This window comes from Bombina bombina, chromosome 12, assembly GCF_027579735.1.
Source record: "Bombina bombina isolate aBomBom1 chromosome 12, aBomBom1.pri, whole genome shotgun sequence".
Lineage (NCBI taxonomy): Eukaryota > Metazoa > Chordata > Amphibia > Anura > Bombinatoridae > Bombina > Bombina bombina.
The window spans coordinates 48,323,363-48,345,074 of NC_069510.1; the positions used below are offsets into that span (position 1 = coordinate 48,323,363).

Here is a 21,712-nt window from a genome sequence, read left to right on the forward strand (position 1 = left end):
ATACTGGTATGGGGGGAATCCAGCTCCTGTCTAATTTCTGCGGTTCATATCCCAGGTATAGACAATTGGGAAGCGGATTATCTCAGTCGCCAAACGTTACATCCGGGAGAATGGTCTCTTCACCCAGAGGTATTTCTTCAGATTGTTCAAATGTGGGGTCTTCCAGAAATAGATCTGATGGCTTCTCATCTAAACAAGAAGCTTCCCAGGTATCTGTCCAGATCCAGGGATCCTCAGGCGGAAGCAGTGGATGCATTGTCGCTTCCTTGGAAGTATCATCCTGCCTATATCTTTCCGCCTCTAGTTCTTCTTCCAAGAGTAATTTCCAAGATTCTGAAGGAATGCTCGTTTGTTCTGCTGGTGGCTCCAGCATGGCCTCACAGGTTTCGGTATGCGGATCTTGTCCAGATGGCCACTTGCCAACCGTGGACTCTTCCGTTAAGACCAGACCTTCTGTCGCAAGGTCCTTTTTTCCATCAGGATCTCAAATCCTTAAATTTAAAGGTATGGAGATTGAACGCTTGATTCTCAGTCAAAGAGGTTTCTCTGACTCTGTGATTAATACTATGTTACAGGCTCGTAAATCTGTATCTAGGAAGATATATTATCGAGTCTGGAAGATTTACATTTCTTGGTGTCTTTCTCATCATTTTTCCTGGCATTCTTTTAGAATTCCGAGAATTTTACAGTTTCTTCAGGATGGTTTGAATAAAGGTTTGTCTGCAAGTTCCTTGAAAGGACAAATCTCTGCTCTTTCTGTTCTTTTTCACAGAAAGATTGCTAATCTTCCTGATATTCATTGTTTTGTACAGGCTTTGGTTCGTATAAAACCTGTTAAGTCAATTTCTCCTCCTTGGAGTTTGAATTTGGTTCTGGGGGCTCTTCAAGCTCCTCCGTTTGAACCTATGCATTTACTGGACATTAAATTACTTTCTTAGAAAGTTTTGTTTCTTTTGGCCATCTCTTCGGCTAGAAGAGTTTCTGAATTATCTGCTCTTTCTTGTGAGTCTCCTTTTCTGATTTTTCATCAGGATAAGGCGGTGTTGCGAACTTCTTTTAAATTTTTACCTAAGGTTGTGAATTCTAACAACATTAGTAGAGAAATTGTGGTTCCTTCATTGTGTCCTAATCCTAAGAATTCTAAGGAAAGATCATTGCATTCTTTGGATGTAGTTAGAGCTTTGAAATATTATGTTGAAGCTACTAAGAATTTCTGAAAGACTTCGAGTCTATTTGTCATCTTTTCCGGTTCTAGGAAAGGTCAGAAGGCCTCTGCCATTTCTTTGGCGTCTTGGTTGAAATCTTTAATTCATCATGCTTATGTCGAGTCGGGTAAAACTCCGCCTCAAAGGATTACAGCTCATTCTACTAGGTCAGTTTCTACTTCCTGGGCGTTTAGGAATGAAGCTTCGGTTGATCAGATTTGCAAAGCAGCAACTTGGTCTTCTTTGCATACTTTTACTAAATTCTACCATTTTGATGTGTTTTGTTCTTCAGGCAGCTGTTTCAGTTTGATTCTTCTGCTTATAATTTCAGTTTTTTTCATTATAAGATTTAAACTTTATTTTGGGTGTGGATTATTTTCAGCGGAATTGGCTGTCTTTATTTTATCCCTCCCTCTCTAGTGACTCTTGTGTGGAAGATCCACATCTTGGGTATTCATTATCCCATACGTCGCTAGCTCATGGACTCTTGCTAATTACATGAAAGAAAACATAATTTATGTAAGAACTTACCTGATAAATTCATTTCTTTCATATTAGCAAGAGTCCATGAGGCCCACCCTTTTTGTGGTGGTTATGATTTTTTTTGTATAAAGCACAATTTTTTCCAATTCCTTATTTTTTATGCTTTCGCACTTTTGTCTTATCACCCCACTTCTTGGCTATGCGTTAAACTGATTTGTGGGTGTGGTGAGGGGTGTATTTATAGGCATTTTGAGGTTTGGGAAACTTTGCCCCTCCTGGTAGGAATGTATATCCCATACGTCACTAGCTCATGGACTCTTGCTAATATGAAAGAAATGAATTTATCAGGTAAGTTCTTACATAAATTATGTTTTTCTTCATAAATAGAGTCCACAGCTGCATTCATTACTTTTGGGAATTTAGAACCTGGCCACCAGGAGGAGGCAAAGACACCCCAGCCAAAGGCTTAAATACCTCTCCCACTTCCCTCATCCCCCAGTCATTCTTTGCCTTTCGTCCCAGGAGGTTGGCAGAGAAGTGTCAGAAGTTTTCGATAGTCTCTTATGGAGGGTAGTACTCTTCGGAATGGGACTGGAGTTTTAAGTAGTCCTGTCAGCCTCTCAGTGAGAGCATGGGTGAAAGTTAGAGTCCGGAGATGCAGGGAGAGTCTTTCTGCGAAACCATCTTGACTCATTTTAACAGCTCCACAAGCAATCCGCGTTGACGAGTTTCGCTGCCTGCTTTTTTTCTCTCAAGTCCATGGCAGAAGTGACGCTACTATCTGTCACACTTGAAGGGCCGTGTTCCTGTTCCACGGTGTAGATTCTGGTAAGATTGTTTCATTTTACTTTCATCATGGATGTATTGTAATTACAACTGTGTATCCGAGAGGGGCTACAACCTCTCGGCCATAACTTTAAAGGGACACTGTACCCAAAATGTTTCTTTTGTAATTCAGAAAGAGCATGCAATTTTAAGCAACTTTCTAATTTACTCCTATTATCAATTTTTCTTCATTCTCTTGCTATCATTATTTGAAAAAGAAGGCATCTAAGCTTTTTTTGATTTCAGTACTCTGGACAGCAGTTTTTTTATTGGTGGATGAATTTATCCACCAATCAGCAAGGACAGCCCAGGTTGTTCACCAGAAATGGGCCGGCATCTAAACTTACATTCTTGCATTTCAAAATAAAGATACCAAGAGAATGAAGAAAATTTGATAATAGGAGTAAATTAGAAAGTTGTTTAAAATTTCATGCTCAAACTGAATCATGAAAGAAAATTTTTGGGTACAGTGTCTCTTTAACATAGGGTCTCAGCGAGGCTCCTTTTTGTATCTAGGAATCAAGGGTTAATATCTCCTGAGGGGCCACACCAGGGTGGTTTTATAATCATGTTTATGTGATTCTGTCTGCTACTGTGTAGTATTGCTTCGGCTCGTGGATATTTTGGAACATAACGGCCTATGTTCAGTGACGTGGCCATTACGGTCGGGCACGGTTTACCTTGTGACTCCATTTCCGCTTTCCTGACCGTGTGGTGACGTAAAAATCCTTGTCCGCTGGTGTCTGGTTCTCTGGAGGTGGCAGTGTCCCAGTTATAGAGGATTCTGATTTTTTGGAGACCGATGTCTCTGATGCAGACTCTACTTCTTGCGAAGAATATGAATTGGCCCGGGTGATACATGCCCATCAGTTATGTTCCGAATGCCGTTTTAGAGTGCTCTGTTCCTGGGGATCAGGGAATCGGGTGCCCACTCTGCCATCCGCCTCTTGGGATTCTATTTCTCATGAGACGAGTTCCCTACCACCAACTCTTACTACGCATGCAGGTAACCCAAGCGCTACTTATCCTTCTAGGGAGTGTGGCCTTTTCACATCTGAGGTTACGACACGGTTCCGCATGGCCATATCATAGGCGCTGGCGCATCTGCACCTCCCGGGAGTGTGCTTACGATATTGTCCGTGTTTCGTTAACCAAGGTTCGTCAGACGTGGGATCGCCTAGTCCAGTTCAGACCTCCAGGGGAGCGACTGCCCCTGACGCTTCAGGGGGTCAATTTCAGGGCCGGTGTTTTCTTTTGTCCCGGCAGAGGTATGTGTTCGACTAAGGCACGTTTTTGTCGTTGCTGGAGGATCTCAGTCTTACTCTTCGACTGGCGCAAGCCAGTCTAGACAGAAGGGGAGGAAATAATCTTCTTATAGGCTTTATTTGTGTATCCTTTTCCAGTTCTGAGCTTGGAAGTCTCGGACCCCTGTTGGGCTGGTCCTGCGGGTCTGTCCGTTCTTCCTGGGCAATAACCTACGGGTTGCCTTATCTTTTATTTTTATCCGGTGAGGATGATTTTTATTTGGTCTAAAGCTCATGTTGTGGTGTGATGTTTCCTTCGGGAACTTTCTTCTCTGGAATTGATACTCGCGATTTTGTGATCGCACTGTTTACAAAAGTCTGTCTGACTGTTCTTTATCCCTCCATCTCGTGGGAGACTCTATTTTGCCTTGACAGTGCTGGGGCCCTTGGTTTCAGGCTGGTCCTGACTGGGTACAAATCCTTATGTCTTTGAGGCCTAGTTCAGACACGTGGCGCCTTTTTATGTCCGGCTGGTCCGGTGAGGGCGCCTAGTGATCACAATATGATTTGTGTTTTTTACTTGTTATTTTACAAGCTTCAACTAGCATCCTGAGAGGACTTGATGGTCCGTGGTTTCTTAGGGGCATGGGGAATTGGTTCAGTCCTCATTCGCCTTTCAATCTAGTGGGCCGGGACTCTGTTGAGAACCACGGTGACATGCTCAGTCGTTTCCGTTTTTTCCGGGAACTAGAGTGTTCCTTCCCTTTGTGGGTTGGAGGCTTGGAGGATTAGTTCCTTCATAGTGCCGTTCTTACGGTTTTGCCTTTCATGGTCTCTTTGGAAGTATCCTTTTAGGACTTGTTCCTTTTTAGAGGTTCTCTTCCTTTAGGTCGAGACTCTCTGGACTTCTTCCGGTTTTTCTGGCTGCTTTGGCCGCTTAATTAGGAAGTGAAGGCCGTGAGGCTCTTTCTTCCTTCGGGAGTTAGTCGTCTCCATATCAGGGGCGATAGGAGATGTTGTTTCTTTTTCCAAGCTTTTGCTTAGGGGACATTTTTCTGTCTGGGTTTGGGATGCTTTGCATTCTTCTCCCTTGGGTGTGGTCCTCTAGAACGTTAATCTGAAGGGATTATGGAGACTAGCCTTTCTTTCGGTTAACTGTTCTCGTTCTCATTTCCCTTAGTGTTGCCCTTGGGGCTCTAGAGAAACTGTGTGACTTTGTTGCGGCCTAGCACCTTGTTGGGGGGGGGGGGTGTTGACCTCCGGCTAAGGGTGTTTTCTTCCCTTATGGGCTGGGAATTACGAGTGAGTCCTGTACCCGTTTTCCGGGTTTCCCGTTTCTCATACCCTGTGAGGTCTGATTGCTTCAGACGGGGGGTATCTTGTGTTCCCTGGGGTGTCGTTCGTTCTAGGACGATTCTGGGTTCAGGGTTCTTGTCTTGAATCCTTCTTGGATGTCTGGAGACTTATGATCCTGTGGACTGGTTCGAGACTACCCAGTTTTTTCAGGGACCCTATGTTGCGACATAGGGGCAAGCTCATTGGGCTTGCAAGCAGGAAGGCCAGAGTTCACATCCACTTTCGGTTACTGGTTATAAACTTTAAGGCCATATTTGTCCTTCGGACGGAGTGTGCTCCTATTCATGGGGAGTTTTTTTTTTTTTCTCTGTTGGGTCAACAGTGGTGTCTGGATGATTTTTTCATTCGGTCCGTGTTTTGATCATACTATGGCTTCATGTCTTGTGGACATGTACGCTGTTCTTATCTGTGCCCTTCCCTTTTTGAGGGGATAGTTTGTCTTCCTTATGAGCTGGGGTTTCCTCTCTCTGGAGGGTTATTGTCCTGCCCTGTGTGTAGAAGGTTGCTGCTCTGTGGGCTCTCTTCCACCTGTTGGAATTTGATCTCTCTACGCAGAGACTGTCTAAGAGAGTTGTGACAGGTCTTCCTACGGATCTATTGCACTTTTCTCTGTTCCAGGTCCTAGGGGGTTATCCTTGGGAGTGCCTTATTTTGGAGGAGCGGATTGGGTTGGCACCCGAGCTCTGTTGGGGTGGGTGAGTCCCCCCTTTTTCTTTGCATTCCCTGGGGGCTTGTGGTTGGGGTCTTTCTGTCCCCCCTGTCTATCGGACATGTCTGTCGCTTGGGCTGGTCCTGTGATGGAGCAGGATCTGAGATCTGTTGCTCTGCTAGTTCGTCCTCGGAGCAGCCTTTTTGAGGTTTCTCCTTCAAGATTTGTGGGAAGGACTGGCGGCTCTTAGCCTGCGACGTTATCTGCTGGTTAGTGGATACTTAGCAATCTGAAGGATCCTATCTTCAGCTGTTTTCTGTTTTTCAGCTGTTTTCTGCTTGCTCTGCAAGTATTTTAAGTTTCAGAGTCATTTTTTGATGTCTGCAGTGTTTTGCTTCAGGTGTTGTTCGTCAGATCTATCTGAGCTTGCTGCACAAGGTGTAGTTTCTGAGTATTTCGGTATTCTGAGCTAACTTTTTTTGCGACTTGGGGACCTTCGTCTTCTCAGTTGTTTTCTACAGTGCGGTTGCACTGTGTTAGGGGAAGATCCCCTCTCTCTGTTTTCAGACTCCTGGCCTTATCCTGTGGTTTCTGTATTCTGGGGTCTGGGCGTTGCCTCCCCTTGTTTCTATGAGACTGGTTGGGTCTCTGTTAGCCTGACCCGGTTTCTCTGGGTTTTTTGCTCTGTGTTTGTGCCCTTTTTAATGTTTTTTTCTGGAGTTCCTTATGCTAGCTGGACAGCATACTCAAGCATTGTAGAAAACCGAGGGTTGCAATTTCGATGCCAGCTGACGCCTTCTCAGCCTTTCCGCCTTTCGAGGTTGATAAAATGAGCAGCACCTTGAGTCCCTTAAGGAGGATTAGCCGCGCTTTACAAGTACAATCATGTTTTCACCGTGCCTTTTCTTCTTTGTGAAAGAATACGGTAGTTTGTTCCCTTTCTTTAGTAAGGGGTGTACTGTTTGGAGACCGACCGACTTCCCAAAAGTAATGAATGCAGCTGTGGACTCTTTCCATCTGAAGAAAAGAAAATTATCAGGTAAGCATCATTTAAGTTTCTCTATCTGAATTATAAAAGATTATTTTGGACTAGACTGTCCCTTTAGGGGACATTCCAGCCAAAATTGGAATCCACATACATTAATTTAAAAAAAAATGTTTCTATTAAAAACTGAAATGCATCTTAAAAATGCTTCTAATAAAAGCTATCGCTGTTTCAAAAGTGTATCTAAGTATGCACTGTGCACCAGCATTTTAAACACAAGGTGCTTGTACCATCTGATAATGACTCAATTTGTTAACTGCTGACATGATACAAGACCCACTGGTGCTCTGAGCAGCTGCAGTATTTAAAATGCTGGTGCTCTGAGAATATCTAGCTATGCTTCACATGCACGTGCAGAGACAAATGCTAACACTAAAACACTGATAACTTTTACCAATACATGTATATTGTAAATATGTAATCTATGTTCATTTAAATCTTGTCTGGCATGTCCGCTTAATACTTTTTAAAAAATGTTAAGTAAATCATTCAAATTATAACGTCAGTATTGGTTTTGTACTTCCTCGTAATCCTCACTGGCTCATGAGTACAAATGTTTCGGGTTTACTGGTGGAGAGCAACTTGCCTCTGTAAGTGTGACAGGAACATTTTGTTCAGGACAAGGACATTATATTTATTTTTAAAAACAAAAGCCAATACCTATTAGGCATACAGAATGTGCCTTTTTGTGAGTTCAGGTAGCTTCTTTTGTGTTATTCTTTAATCCAGTGTTTTTCAACCAGTGTGCCGTGAGAGATCCTCAGGTGTGCCACGCCAGACTGACAACAGTGTGACATATTTTTTAAACTTTGCTTGTTTTTTACTCCCAGTGCAGGGGTAGTTTGTAGGAGGCATGGCATAACAGCACAATACATACAGTATGTGTGTGTTTGTGTGTATGTGAATATATATATGCTGTATTAGGCTACAATGTGTGATTTTTTTAAAATTTTAGGATGGTGGTGTGCCACAGGATTTTTTAATGTAAAAAAGTGTGCCACGGCAAAAAAAGGTTAAAAATCACTGCTTTAATCTATTTCAAGTGTTGTCATTATCTTGGGTCCCTTTTGTTTTCTATTCTACTGCTTTGTAATTCTTTATTGGTGAGTTCTACTCGGGTGAGTCAAGATAACTGGAAATATCATACTGTAATTTCCAGATCTTTTAGAACTCAAATCCTCCCTCCTGTGTTGCCAGAGATAGTAAGAGGAACAGTGTTATACCCTCATGGATAGGTCTAGTTTGAGCTTCTGATTTTTACTGTTTTGCCCCATTGTAAGAAATTTGCTAGGAAACAGGTGACACAATCAAGATATTCACGAATGTGATAAATAAAAAAGATGTTATATTGTGTACAGGAATTAAAGTACTGTTACATGAATTGTGTAGAAGGAAAAATGGTATATAAACCGATACAAAAATGCAAAACAATACATACAACTATTTTACTGAGATACCTTGCTTCTCTAACAGTCCTTATAAATACTATATTTAACCCAATATATTTTTGGGGTCTCACTCTCTTATGGGCCAGTGTTCCCAGACTTCCTGCTTGTGGGTCTTTGATCTTTAGGGACTGATCAAGGACTGGTCTCTGGTCCAAGGTTCACTTATGATCTTCAGACTGCTGGACTCCCAAGGTTCCACTCTGCACTGTCCAAAACTGTAGCCCCAGAACTACAGCTTCCACTCTCAGCACTCAATACACAACTATTTTGAACTGTATATGTATATTAACATGACTAGTAAGGCCACTCCCTCCTCCATTGAACTCAGGATGTCTCTTTGGGGGGTAGGGAGTTCCTGGCACCTTGCTGTTTAACAGCAGGCCATATACCTTTTTTCATTTGAATTCTCACAGGATTGTGAGACCAACTGTCAATTAACATATTTTAGGTATTATTTTGCTTCCTTTCTGGCATATAAATATATTAAGGGCTCCATGTTCTATGCAGTGGAAGCTGCTCTGGAGCCCTTGCGGGGCAGGTACGCATATGCGAGCCTGCTTCCCGCAATGTAAGAAGCAGCGGTCATTTGAACACTGCTTCTTACACTCTACGCCACACACCTGAGGTGGCAAGGGAAAATCATAGAGCTTGCTCTCAGTGATTGACGATCCCTTCTCTCACGCAATGTAATGATACATATGGGCAGCGAATCCTGTTCAACCACTGCCCGTATGTAGCAAAGGCGAGCTAACAACTTCTCGAGTTGAGAAGGTTGTCCGCTTACTACTTGGTAGATGGGGCCCTAAATATATATATATGATCAAAATGTGAATATGGAATTTTGCGGCACTATGGTAATTGATACATAGTGGAAATAATGTGTAAAATTCATAAATGGTAATAACCTATAAAGTCCAAACTTAAATTAATGTTTTTTGGATGTTGAACAATAACAGTAGTAACTAACTGGATCAATAAGTTTGGAGGAGTAACTTATTAAGTTAATAAGGCTTATTTTAATATTATCTTAATAAAATTGCAATAACAGATAAAATACAATTTGTATTCAATGAATTTTCTTCTAAAGTAGTTGATCAACTAATAAAACAATTTAATAAGGCATATTTTATACAATACAAAACTTTAAGCAAAAAAATCGATTAAAAAAATGGTATGGTAAAAACATAGGCAAAGCAATGAGAGAGAGCCCGCTTTTTGAGTTGCAAAAAATGTTTCCTTTGGTGTCTTATTTCAAATAGATAAATAAAAGTACAAAGTCTATTCTTGAAGACAAAAGATAGTAGTGGATATTGAGTTAGAAAAAACCAGTTGATGACAAAATAGATATTAAAATTTTTTACGGAAAAGGAATCGATGTATAGTTCAACTTTGTGAAATTCCTTCCACTATTTGATCTGTAAATAAGGCTTGCAGTCTTTTTTTAAAACTTGGTATTGAACATTTCAGATAACTCCTGAATATTTCAGTCAACTTCTTATATATATGTATGTAGCGATAATAGGGCTTTAAACTTTGGTGGCCAGCCGTTATTTAAAACTTTCTTTCGCTTGATGTAAGGAGTAAAGTATGGTTTTGCGGATCTTAATGCACAAATATCAACATTTGGGGTAGATAAGTTTACAGCCTGCTATGCAGGTAATCTCACCCTCCAGCATTTGTTCTCCAAGATCAGGTGCACTTCAGGACAGCACCGTTCCAGGTAGTAAATAGTCTTTAATTCCGGTAATCTTCGGACTTGCTCAAGTCACCTCAGGCTAAACCGGTAATGAGTTTTTCTTTCTGGCTCCTGCTCTTAGTACTTCAGTGTACGCAGGAAAAGGAGATGCACCTTTCGCTTAGTTCCCGGTGGGCAGCTTTCAGAAGTCCTCCCGGTATGCAGCTTGCGTAACCTCCCGGTTCCAATAACAGTTTTTCAGTAATAAGTGGACACAGCTTTCTACGCGTTTCACCCAATCTGCGGGCTTTTTCAAGATCAAAATCTGATCTGACTTAACTTAATAAGTTACTCCTCCAAATTTATTAATCCAGTTAGTTACTACTGTTATTGTTCAACATCCAAAAAACATTAATTTAAGTTTGGACTTTATAGGTTATTACCATTTATGAATTTTAAAGAATCACATTAATATATATTCAGAAAGTGACAAGTTATATCTCTCCATACATCTAACATCAGCCATAGTTTTATAATACTTTAAGCTAGAAAAGCTTGGTCTTTGGGGCTGAACTCCATTCAGGGAGATTTCACTTAACTACATTTTTTCACAAAAGAAAAATAATTGCATTAGTCTGCCATGGCCTCAAGTACACATAAAATTCTAATCAGTACAACATAAACCTTTATTCTATTAAGTATATATTATTCTAGGCATTTGTTCCCCATGAAACGTGTATTTACTGACACATGCAAAGGCACTGACAACTTTCCCAAAATGTGCCACAGGGTCTTGCCGAGAGGAAGCGAAAGTCCCAGCAGGAGCGACAGCGTGCTGAGGAGGAGCAAGAGGAGATACGTCGCTCCTTCCAAGAGGAGATGGAAAATCTGAGGCAACTTCTGAAAAAGACTCAGAAACAGGTGGCATCTGAACAGGTGATCAGGAACGTATTTTATACTGTACCCCTTTAATGTTAGGTTTTTAAAAAAAAAGAAAAGATGTCTAGTGGCAGGGACGGCCAAGGGCTGTAATATGTTATACTTACACTTATGTTCAATAAGGAAATCACTCACTTGATTATTTAGTTGTATTTACTACTCAAATGACAACAAAGATAAATAAACGGAGCTGAGTTTTTACGTGATACAGCTGCTCCTTTTTCCTAAAATGTGACAAAAGCACTCATTACAGGTCTTGGGTGTATTTTTTTGTCATTTGTGTTGAGAAACAAATCCTTCAAAATAGACAGAAAATGGAAAGCAATGTACAGCAGGATGACGTGTATATGTGTATAATGTTCTTAAAGTGACGGCAAACTTTACCTGTTTTAAAATCAGGTCCGGAATTAAAGCGATATTTTAGATGGGCTTCTAATAAAGATGCACTGTAACCTACTTTTTAATCTTATCATGCCATTCTAATACCCCACGCACCGGCCGGAGAGAATGGTTTTGACTTTTCTCTAATCAGTGCTATAGCTAACAAAAAAAAAAATGTGTGAGTGTCGTATGGCTAGAGCACTGATTGGAGATTAGTCAAAACAGTTAGCTCACAAAATAAAAATTAGTTTTGAAGTGAGCATGGGCTGTTAGAATGGAACGGCTAGACTAAAAAGTAAGTTACAGCGCACCTTCATTAGAAGTGATCCATTAAAGTCCATCTAAAATATTGCTTAGATTCTGGACCTAATTTTAAAACATGTAAAGCCGATCATCACTTTAACTTGCAGTATCAATGGTTTTACCTTCCATTCCTGTATGTCCATTGTATAACGTTTTTAGATACATCAATCATTCCATCTTCGCTTTTATTATTGAAGGACGTTTCCACTTTATTGCATTGTTTTTCTGATTATCATACCCTGTATTTTTGTATAATTATTTTATCACTAATGGTAATAATTCACACATTTTTCTTTTGTTGCTTTGATTTTAAAGTTATCAGCAAAAACTAATGATGCACAAAGAATGGCTGAGCTGCAGGACCAGGCAGACCAGCTACAGCCTCTGAGAGATAAGGTGAGTCTGGCGACTGTAGACTCCTCCATAGAGTGCACCTGACACCATTTTTATATAAATATATATTGATATTAAAAGGACATTAAACCCTTTGAGATGGTAATATAAAATTATAAATCGTATATATAGAAAAAAACTCTGCAATATACTTTTATTATTTTTGTCCCCCTTTCCTGTAATCCCATTCTGAAATTGTGAGCTTTTCAATTCCTGTTAGAAATGGAAGTGCAGAACACTGTTATATTCCACACAGCCATTGGCTGCACACTCTAGTGACCTATTTATAACTGTCTCTAATTGGCCACAGCAGAGAAGGTAACCTAAGTTACAACATGGCAGCTCCCATTGTTTTATAGACACTAAAACTTTACACTTATTTTGTCACTAAACAGCTAATGAAACGTCAAAAGATATATCTACGTGTTATTCTCAGACTAATCTTTTCTTTGAATTCATTTTTCTATCTAGCATTTATGTTTAATGTCCCTTTTAAGCACAAAATGTTAACTGCTGATGATAATGTAACACGTACCTTTTTATATGAGAATTTTTCAATGTTTAATCTAGCTATCTGCACTTTTAAATTTTGGCCACAGAATCTCAGAGAACATTTCAGAACGTCTTAGAAAAATGTCATCTTTTAATACAATAAATACTACCAAACTACTTGTCTTCAAATGTAGTACTTCATTTATCATTTTTCTTATGGGTGCCTACTTTATATCAGCGGTTAAGCTTTAAATGTAAATATTATGGATTTAACAGAAAATATCAATGCTTACCAGTTTGTGAACATAATTTCAAAAAAGTTTTCCATATCCATATGTTGTGCAATCTGAACAGGATAGAAGAATATTATATGAATCCAACAGTTAAGTAACTTCCCCCCCTACCAAATTCCTATCTGTTTTGTCTTCCACAGTATGCAAAACTTCACAGTCAGATGGTGGCTCTGATGGAAGAACGTAAGAAACTCCTCTCTAAGGAAGAGGACCAAACTTCTGGAAAGGACACGACCGAAGAGGTGAGCGACACAACATCCAAAGCAAGATGAGATCAGATGTGCCTTTAAAATTAGGGTCTCTCTTATTGCACTATTACAGAACCAGTCAGAGGTAGCATATGTGTATAGCCAGCTTTCACAGATCTTGTTCAGCTAAGGATTCCAACTCCTTAAAGGGATACTAAACCCAAAAATTTCTTGGCATCATTCAGATAGAGCATATACAACTTTCCAAATTACTTCTATTGTCTAATTTGCTTTGTTCTCATGGTATTCATTGTTGAAAACCATACCTAGGTAGGTTTAGGAGTTGGGAGCTATCTGGTGATTGGTGGCTGCACAATAATACTAATTATTATTGGCTTAGCAGTGTCTTCAGCTAGCTCCCAGTAGTGCATTGCTGCTCCTTCAACAAAGGATACCAAGAGAATGAAGTAAAATTGATACTATAAGTACATTTGAAAGTTGTTTAAAATGGTATGTTCTTTCTGAACGAAGAGGGTGAAAACTTTTGGATTTCATGTCCCTTTAACTGAAATTAGATTTGTGTTTAACCATTTTGCAAGAGTTCTGTTTAAGGAATAGGGAACAACAATATGTTCTAACCCATAAGAGTGTTTTCGCATTGCAACTTTATGTCCTTTTTAATGATATACTTCATTCTGATAACTTTATTATTACTATTCGTTTTAAACGGACATGATACACATTTTTCTTTCACGATCCAGAACGAGCATTTCATTTTAAAGGGACACTGAACCCACATTTTTTCTTTTGTGATTCAGATAGAGCATGAAATTTTAAACAACTTTCTAATCTACTCCTATTATCAAATTTTCTTCATTCTCTTGGTATCTTTATTTGAAATGCAAGAATGTAAGTTTAGATGCCGGCCCATTTTTGGTGAACAACCTCGGTTGTCCTTGCTGATTGGTGGATAACTTCATCCACCAATAAAAAAAAGTGCTTTTCAGAGTTCTGAACCTAAAAAAAAAAGCTTAGATGCCTTCTTTTTCAAATAAAGATAGCAAGAGAACGAAGAAAAATTGCTAATAGGAGTAAATTAGAAAGTTGCTTAAAATGGCATGCTCTATCTGAATCGCAAAAGAAACATTTTGGGTTCAGTGTCCCTTTAAGCAACTTTCCAATATACTTCAGTTTATCAAATTGTTTTGTCCTCTTGGTATCCCTTGTTGAAAAGCAGGAAAGTAATCTAAGGATTGTGCACGTGTCTGTAGTTTTTGCAATAACGTTATACATTAGCAAGAGCACCAGATGGCAGAACGTTTTACAGAAATGTGCACACTACCTATCTAGATATCTTCAACAAAGAATACCACGAGAATGAAGCAAATTTGATAATGGAAGTAAATTGGAAACTTTTAAAAAAAAAAGTATTCTCTATCTGAAATACAAAAGAAAATTTTGTGTTTTTATACCCCTTTCAGTTAATACATTTTTCCTTCTTAAATTGATTTTACTGCGAGAGAAAATGGAGGCCCTTTTACTGATTTTATTTCCGGGGGTTAAGTTGGAAAGTAGCATCTGGTAGGACATTAACCACCTTGAGATTGTAATGGGAACTGTTTAAAGGGACGCTGAAATCAAAATTAAACTTTCATGAGCATACAGTTTTTAACAAACTTCCAATTTACTTCTTTTATCAAATTTGCTTTGTACTCTTAGTATTCTTTGTTTAAAAGCATACCTAGGTAGGCTTAGGAGCTGCAATAAATTGCTGAAAAATAGCTTCTGATTGGTGGCTGCACATATATGCATCTTGTCATTGCCTTACCCAATGTTTTCATCTAGCTCCAAGTAGTGCATTGTTGCTCCGTCAAAACATGCACACTCACTTCTGAACCTACCTAGATATGCTTATCAACAAAGGATAAGAAGAGTATGAAGCAAATTTGATAATAAAAGTAAATTGATTATACAAATCTGCTGGGTTTTTTTAATGGTCATTTAACCCTTTGACCCCATTAGGACTTCCATGCCATTTTAAAAGCACTGGACTTTAATGTCGTTAGTATGGTATGGAACGTCCTACCTTTGTCGTCCTGCATCCTACTCCTTTTAGGCAATGGAAAATCTGACTGGGGGATGTGCCTAGCGTCGTAGGCAGTACCCTATTATCCAATTCCAGCCTTGAAATCATGTGATCGTATTAACGATCACGTGATTTAGGTTTTCAATCAAGTGTTTAAGACAGAACTTCGTTGCCCCAGCATAAAGGGGTTAGTTAAGTGTAATAAAGCAATTTTGCAATATATGTTTATATTTGTTTTCCACATTTTCCAATTCTGAGGAAGAACACATGGCAGACTTCACAAGCCTAACCCTGCCAAAAAAACAGCAGAGGGAATCAGACAAGGAACTGCAAATCGATTATAGCTTTGCTAGCAAAATGATAGTGGTTAACCTTGTCAACTTCCGTTTCAGAGAGCACATTATTTTTTTAGTAAAGATAAATACAGTAAGGAAATTCAAGAATATGTGGTGGAAAGCTAATTCAGGTAGACGTACCAGTCTCAATGGTTTCTTATCTTTCATTTAACATGAAGTACCAACATTTGTTATGCAACACTGTGGCAATAGCTGCATACTTGCAGAATAATATATATATACAAGTTGTGAACTATGAAATAACTTCAAGTATGTTTTTTTCTTTTAGGTTAAAAAGATTATGAATGGGGTATTTCAGAAGCTGCGGGGAGATTTTGATCTGGAAGAGATGTACAGCGGCCGGGATGTTCTTGGCACCATTATGAAAACTATAAAGGTAACATTCTCAGAAAAATTAAATAAAAATGCACTTGAAAGATCACCCCGCATTGACTGAATATCATAAGAAAGGTAAGCAGAGTAGTAAAGTTATATTCTAAACATAGTCTTCCTTCCTGACCCACCTCTTTGAAGTTTTCAAAAGTGTTTGTTTTTGTAATTGGAACATACGTACACACAAAAAATGAGTTTCAACAATACTATATCACAAAACCATAAATAATCTAAACAAAGTACAGTGTATATTCGTACTTCAAGACAATTATCGATATGGTAGTTTTACATTACCTAAAAATTAAATCAAAGCAATCAAATCAACCCGTCCACACACTCTCCTACAGCAAAAGCATTCTATCACTATTATCCTGGTAAGACTTCTAATGGTTTCTGGAGTCATAAGGAATTTTTCATGTTTGGTCTCCTTTTTTTGGATATATTGTTCCCATGCATACAACATTTCAGCATAGATGTCCATCTTATTATTTTAAATATAATCGTATTCTTCCAACTCCATAAATTCTGAGACTCGTCTAATCCACATTGACAAGGGTCGAACCGCCTTGCTCATCCAATTCTTAGCTATTAAATACTTGACACTATTAGTCATGATGTAAAATAATTTTGTATAGGGTTTGTATTTCATTTTAGGAGGTTTGTTTAGCAACCACCATAAGGGGTCTTGTTTTTTTTACAATTGTCTCTCTATTTCTGATATCACTGCCCTCCACAGGGTTTGTACTAAGATACACCTTGTTACTTCTGGTTCCTCAGGTTTATGACTATTACAAAAATTCCTTCCACAGATCCAAATATAAATATGTGGCCTACACCACCTTTTTTCACTGGCTTCTATTTTTTATATAAATTTGCCAGCTAATGTCATATAAGCCTTTTTGTGGGGTCACAAGAGCTCTTCTCCAGAAAATATGCAGGTTAAAGAGCCAGTCATCACATTTAATTTTTGTATTGTTTTTGTGTTTTTTAGGCAACAACACTACAGCTACTTAACAAACAGCAGGTGGAGGAACCGGTAGAAAGCAGCAGTGAAGATGAAGAGGAGGATGAGGAAGAAGATGTGACCCAAAACCAAAAACCTACCATTCCTAAGGTGGAGGTTGAAGAGAAGAAGCCAACTAGGGAATCTTCCTCCGCTCTCAATGGGGAGCCTCAAAGATCACCAGCACATCAAAAAGAGGAAGCACCTCCCAATATAAATGAGGAGAGTCCTAAAATATGTCCAGAAAATGAAGCGACATCTTTGGATGTTGCGGAGGAAAAGCACTTAGAAACACAATCTACTCCTAATTCAGTAGAGGAGGGAGATGGACTTTTGCAGGTGGAAGTCATCCAGGAGAATTTTGATGCTCCATCTGCTCTTGTACATATGATATCCAGTGATATGCTGGACACCAGCACCATCTCTGATACAGAGGAGAAGGCTGAGTACAATAAAGAGAATGTTGCCCCGTTGGGAGATCACTGTTCATTTTCTGAGCTTAGGACATCTAATAATGTAGAGGTTTTAGAACATAATAAATGTCAGGCAACTATAACCAACATAAGTGACAAGGCAATCGGTGATGGAACAGCTGTCCCCAAAGAATCTGCGTCAAAACCTGAATTTGAAGATCTAGAAGAGGAAAAAGCAGGAGTTCCACCTCCACTAGGAAGTGATGAAGACAGCAGCAGCCCTGTCCCACCAAAAGAAAAAAAAGGAAAGAAGCCGTCAAAGCCGGAAGAGTCAAAACAGAAAGGCAGTATCAGGTTAGCAGTTATCTGATGTAAAATATTTCATTCCTGGCATTTGGGTTCCCTGAAATTCATAATGTTATTGTGTAATGCAAGCAATGCAGTCTCACATCATGAGTAGCAGAAAAAGTATAGATTCAATCTCAGATAAGTAAGGAATTACGTTCACCTCATTACCAGGAAAAAATAGAAGATGAGGAAATCTCAACAGTGTGACAATTAGGGAAAAAAACATTCAAGGTAGCTGAGTGAACATAAATTATATTAAAGGGATATGAAACCCAATTTTATTCTTTCATGATTCAGATAGAGCATATATTTTTAAGCAATTTTCTAATTTACTCCTATTATCAAATTGTCTTTGTTCTTTTGGTATGCTTTGTTGAAGGACCAGCAATACACTACTGGTTGCTGACTGAACACATGTGTGAGCCAATGACAATCAGTATATATATGCAGCCACCAATCAGCAGCTAGAACCTTGGTTATTTGCTGTTCCTGAGCTTTGATAGATAAACCTTTCAGCAAAGGATAACAAGAGAAGGAAGGAAATTAAATAATTGAAGTAAATTGGAAAGTTGTTTAAAATTGTTTTCTCTATCTGAATCATGAAAGAAAAATTTTGAGTTTCATGTTCCTTTTTAAATCTTAAATTTAATTACAGATTGCAGAAAGCAGTAGTTTTGCCATCTGTCCTTTTTTGGTGAATATGTTAAAGGGAAATAAAAGCCCAACATTTTCTTTCATGATTCGATCAAAAGCATTCTTTTTTTTTTAACTTTCCAGTTTTTCTGTTATCTAATTTGCTTCATTGTCTCTGTATCCTTTTGTTGAAATGCAACAACTCACTACTGGGAGCTAGCTGCTGATTGGCGACTGCACTCATATGACTCCTGTCTTTGGCTCACTGGATACGTTCCTCTAGCTTCCAGTTGTGCATTATTTCTACTTGAATAAAGGATACAAAGAGAATGAATAAAATCTGATTATAGAAGTAAATTGAAAAGTTGTCTGAAATTTGTATGTTCTATCTCAGCGTTCTTAAAACGTTGTTTCCCAAGACCCAGTGACGTTACCACATACCTTTTGTGACATACCTATTTTTAAGCTTGGTCTGAAAATTTCAGAAGTAATATACAACAAAATAGCTGCATTTTTGACAAAACTAAAATGTGTTGTGTGTTTTTATTCCCGATTGTAGTCAAACGTGAAAGAGTTGTAAAAGGTATTAACACCCACATACAACACACACCCAACACTCAAATATAACACACACCCAACACTCTTATATAACACACACACACACCCCCGACACTCTTATATAACACACACACACCCGACACTCATATATAACACACACACCCGACACTCATATAACACACACACACCCGACACTCATATATAACACACACACCCGACACTCATATATAACACACACACACCCGACACTCATATATAACACACACACACACCCGACACTCATATATAACACACACACACACTACACTCATATATAACACACACACACACACACCAGACACTCATATATTTATAACACATACACACCACACACTCATAAATAACACACAGACTCTGATACAAGTTACACCACACACTCTCATACAAAACATACACACACCACATACACACCTTCATGCAACACAAACACACCTTCATACACACTTTCATACAACACACCACAAACACACTCTCATACAACTCATACACACACCACAAACACACTCTCATACAACTCATACACACACCACAAACACACTCTCATACAACACATACACACACTACAAACACACTCTCATACAACACATACACACACTACAAACACACTTTCATACAACACTACAAACGCACTTTCATGCAACACATACACACACTACAAACACACTTTCATACAACACATACACATACTACAAACACACTTTCATACAACAAATACACATACTACAAACACACTTTCATACGACATATACACATACTACAAACACACTTTCATACAACACATACACACACTACAAACACATACAACACACACACACACTACAAACACATACAACACACACACACACTTCAAACACATACAACACACACACACACACTACAAACACTATCATACAACACATACACACACACACACACCGCAAACACTCTCGTACAACACATACACACATACACACCGCAAACACTCTCATACAACACATACACACACACCACAAACACACTCTCATACAACACATTCACATAGTCATGACTTGTGGTTTGAAGGCCCCTGCTCTATCTGAATCATGAAAGCGAAAACATTTTTGGGCTATATGTCCCTTTAAGAACAGACTATGTTGGTTTAAGAGAAGGACAGTTAATACTGTTTTGATTGCACCGCGGAGACTAATTGTACTCAAATGAATCCTTCATCCCATTCAGTGAAAGCATGAAAGATTAATTTGCTAAATGGTTACTTCAGTTCCTTGTTGGATCAATTGAGTTTGGTTAGCTGCAGCCAATAAAACCATTGGATATTATATTTTTTTTTTATAAGCTGGAAGCCACCTGCTGTCTTTTATCCAACCATCTACACAGATTGCTCTAAATATTGTTTTCTTCCTAACCAGATCTTGACAATTTTGTTACAGCTTGGGGGATTCTGATGAAGATGACTTGTTTAAAACTGCATCACCCAAGTTGTTGAAGCCAAAACATGAAGACGAGGAAGAGGAGGAAGTGGTAACGTATATTCTAGACCTTTAATGTATTGGGTGTCTTTTTTTACATAAATATTTTGCCTTTGATCTGTGTACCATTGCCAATAGCATTTTTCTTATATTTAGCTTACTTGTGTCCTCTGTGTAAATGATAAGGTGTGAAGCTTTGTGTTTTGTTTAGTATTAATAAAGATGCTTGGCTGTACTTTCTTGTTCTGTATGTAATAGCTAAAGAGCACTGCTCACCCAGTTCCCCAAATGCTCCTGCCTTGAATAGCCACTTGTTAAACACTCTATATAACAAATCTGACATGCACAATGAGGCTTCTCTCCATAATGCTGAATGTATCCATTTACTTATAACTGTGCCCTGACGTATTACCCACAACTCACTTGGCATGATAGGTGTTGTCTGTGTACTGCTGTATGTTGCTTGGTACCATATAATTATATTAAGTACCCACCAGGAAATGTGGGTGTACAATTCTACTCAGACATGGGAGACTCAGTGCATTCCACTGCATGATCAAGGTCCCGTTCAATTTTACAATTTTTAGTTCCCATTAACTGACTTCCTCTTTTTTGTTTGTTTGTGTAGAGCATGAAGGGATGCCCTCCCCCTGCACCTCTTTTTGGCGATGATGATGATGAAGACGATGACGATCTTGATTGGTTGAGCGGCCGTTAAACCTGAGCTATGGACTTAGAGTTCTTAACTGTCCCAAGGACACCATGGGCTGTTTACTGCCAACCAGATGAAGGGGGTTTCTCTTAGTCAAGATTTGGATTCACTTACCAATTCCCATGGCAGCTACTTCTGGTGCCAAGAATGTGTTACTGTCTTTCATCAGTCTGTTTTAACAACAATAAGCCATAATGTCGGCATACGTTGTCTCTGCACTTTATCTTGCCAGGATCAACCAATTTGTCACCAATGACCTACAGTATATAAATCTGTATTTCTGAGTTTAACTGTGTTTATCAGTGGCTAACACGTCTAACAAATACTGGAACTAATAAATGACTATATACGTTGTTAGTATTTAAACTACATTAAATATCTTTTTCAAATATAAAATATATTCGACCCAGTGATTACAAGTCTTCTGGAGCAATAAAATTAAAGCTTGCTCAATTCTGTTCTTAATATTATTTTATATGGCACCTTTGGAGCTTTTGAGTATGACTTCTTCAACATAACTGTATATTAAAGTTGAACCCTAAAACAAAGCTACAGTGGAGCAATGTTTTGGCATTTCGGGACCAAAAACCTGTCCTATCATGGCTGAAAATGATCTAATCTCTACCAGAGCTATCTACTCATGTTAGATTTCTATTATGTAGATTTATTTCAGATTCACAGATATGTAGTTATTATTCTGCAGTAATTTCTTTTAGTGTATGTCAACTTCAAGTATACAAATACAACATTTGCTTTTACAGATCATTACAAAATGCAGGCATGGTTACCTCCTTTCATTGCCAGGAGGATATTAATGGGATATATGCG

At 38.8% G+C, this 21,712-nt stretch overlaps 1 protein-coding gene across 1 annotated transcript in view; it reads left to right on the forward strand.

The window, feature by feature from the left end:
- Nucleotides 1-21,432, forward strand: part of FKBP15 (FKBP prolyl isomerase family member 15) — a 115,253-nt gene extending 93,821 nt beyond the window's left edge. Inside the window, 7 exon segments of the mRNA XM_053695685.1 lie at nt 10,720-10,866; nt 11,869-11,949; nt 12,872-12,973; nt 15,630-15,737; nt 16,725-17,503; nt 20,134-20,224; nt 20,801-21,432. Coding sequence (XP_053551660.1) covers nt 10,720-10,866; nt 11,869-11,949; nt 12,872-12,973; nt 15,630-15,737; nt 16,725-17,503; nt 20,134-20,224; nt 20,801-20,890 — 1,398 coding nt within the window. The 3' untranslated portion in view covers nt 20,891-21,432.
- The last annotated feature ends 280 nt before the right edge of the window (nt 21,433-21,712 follow it).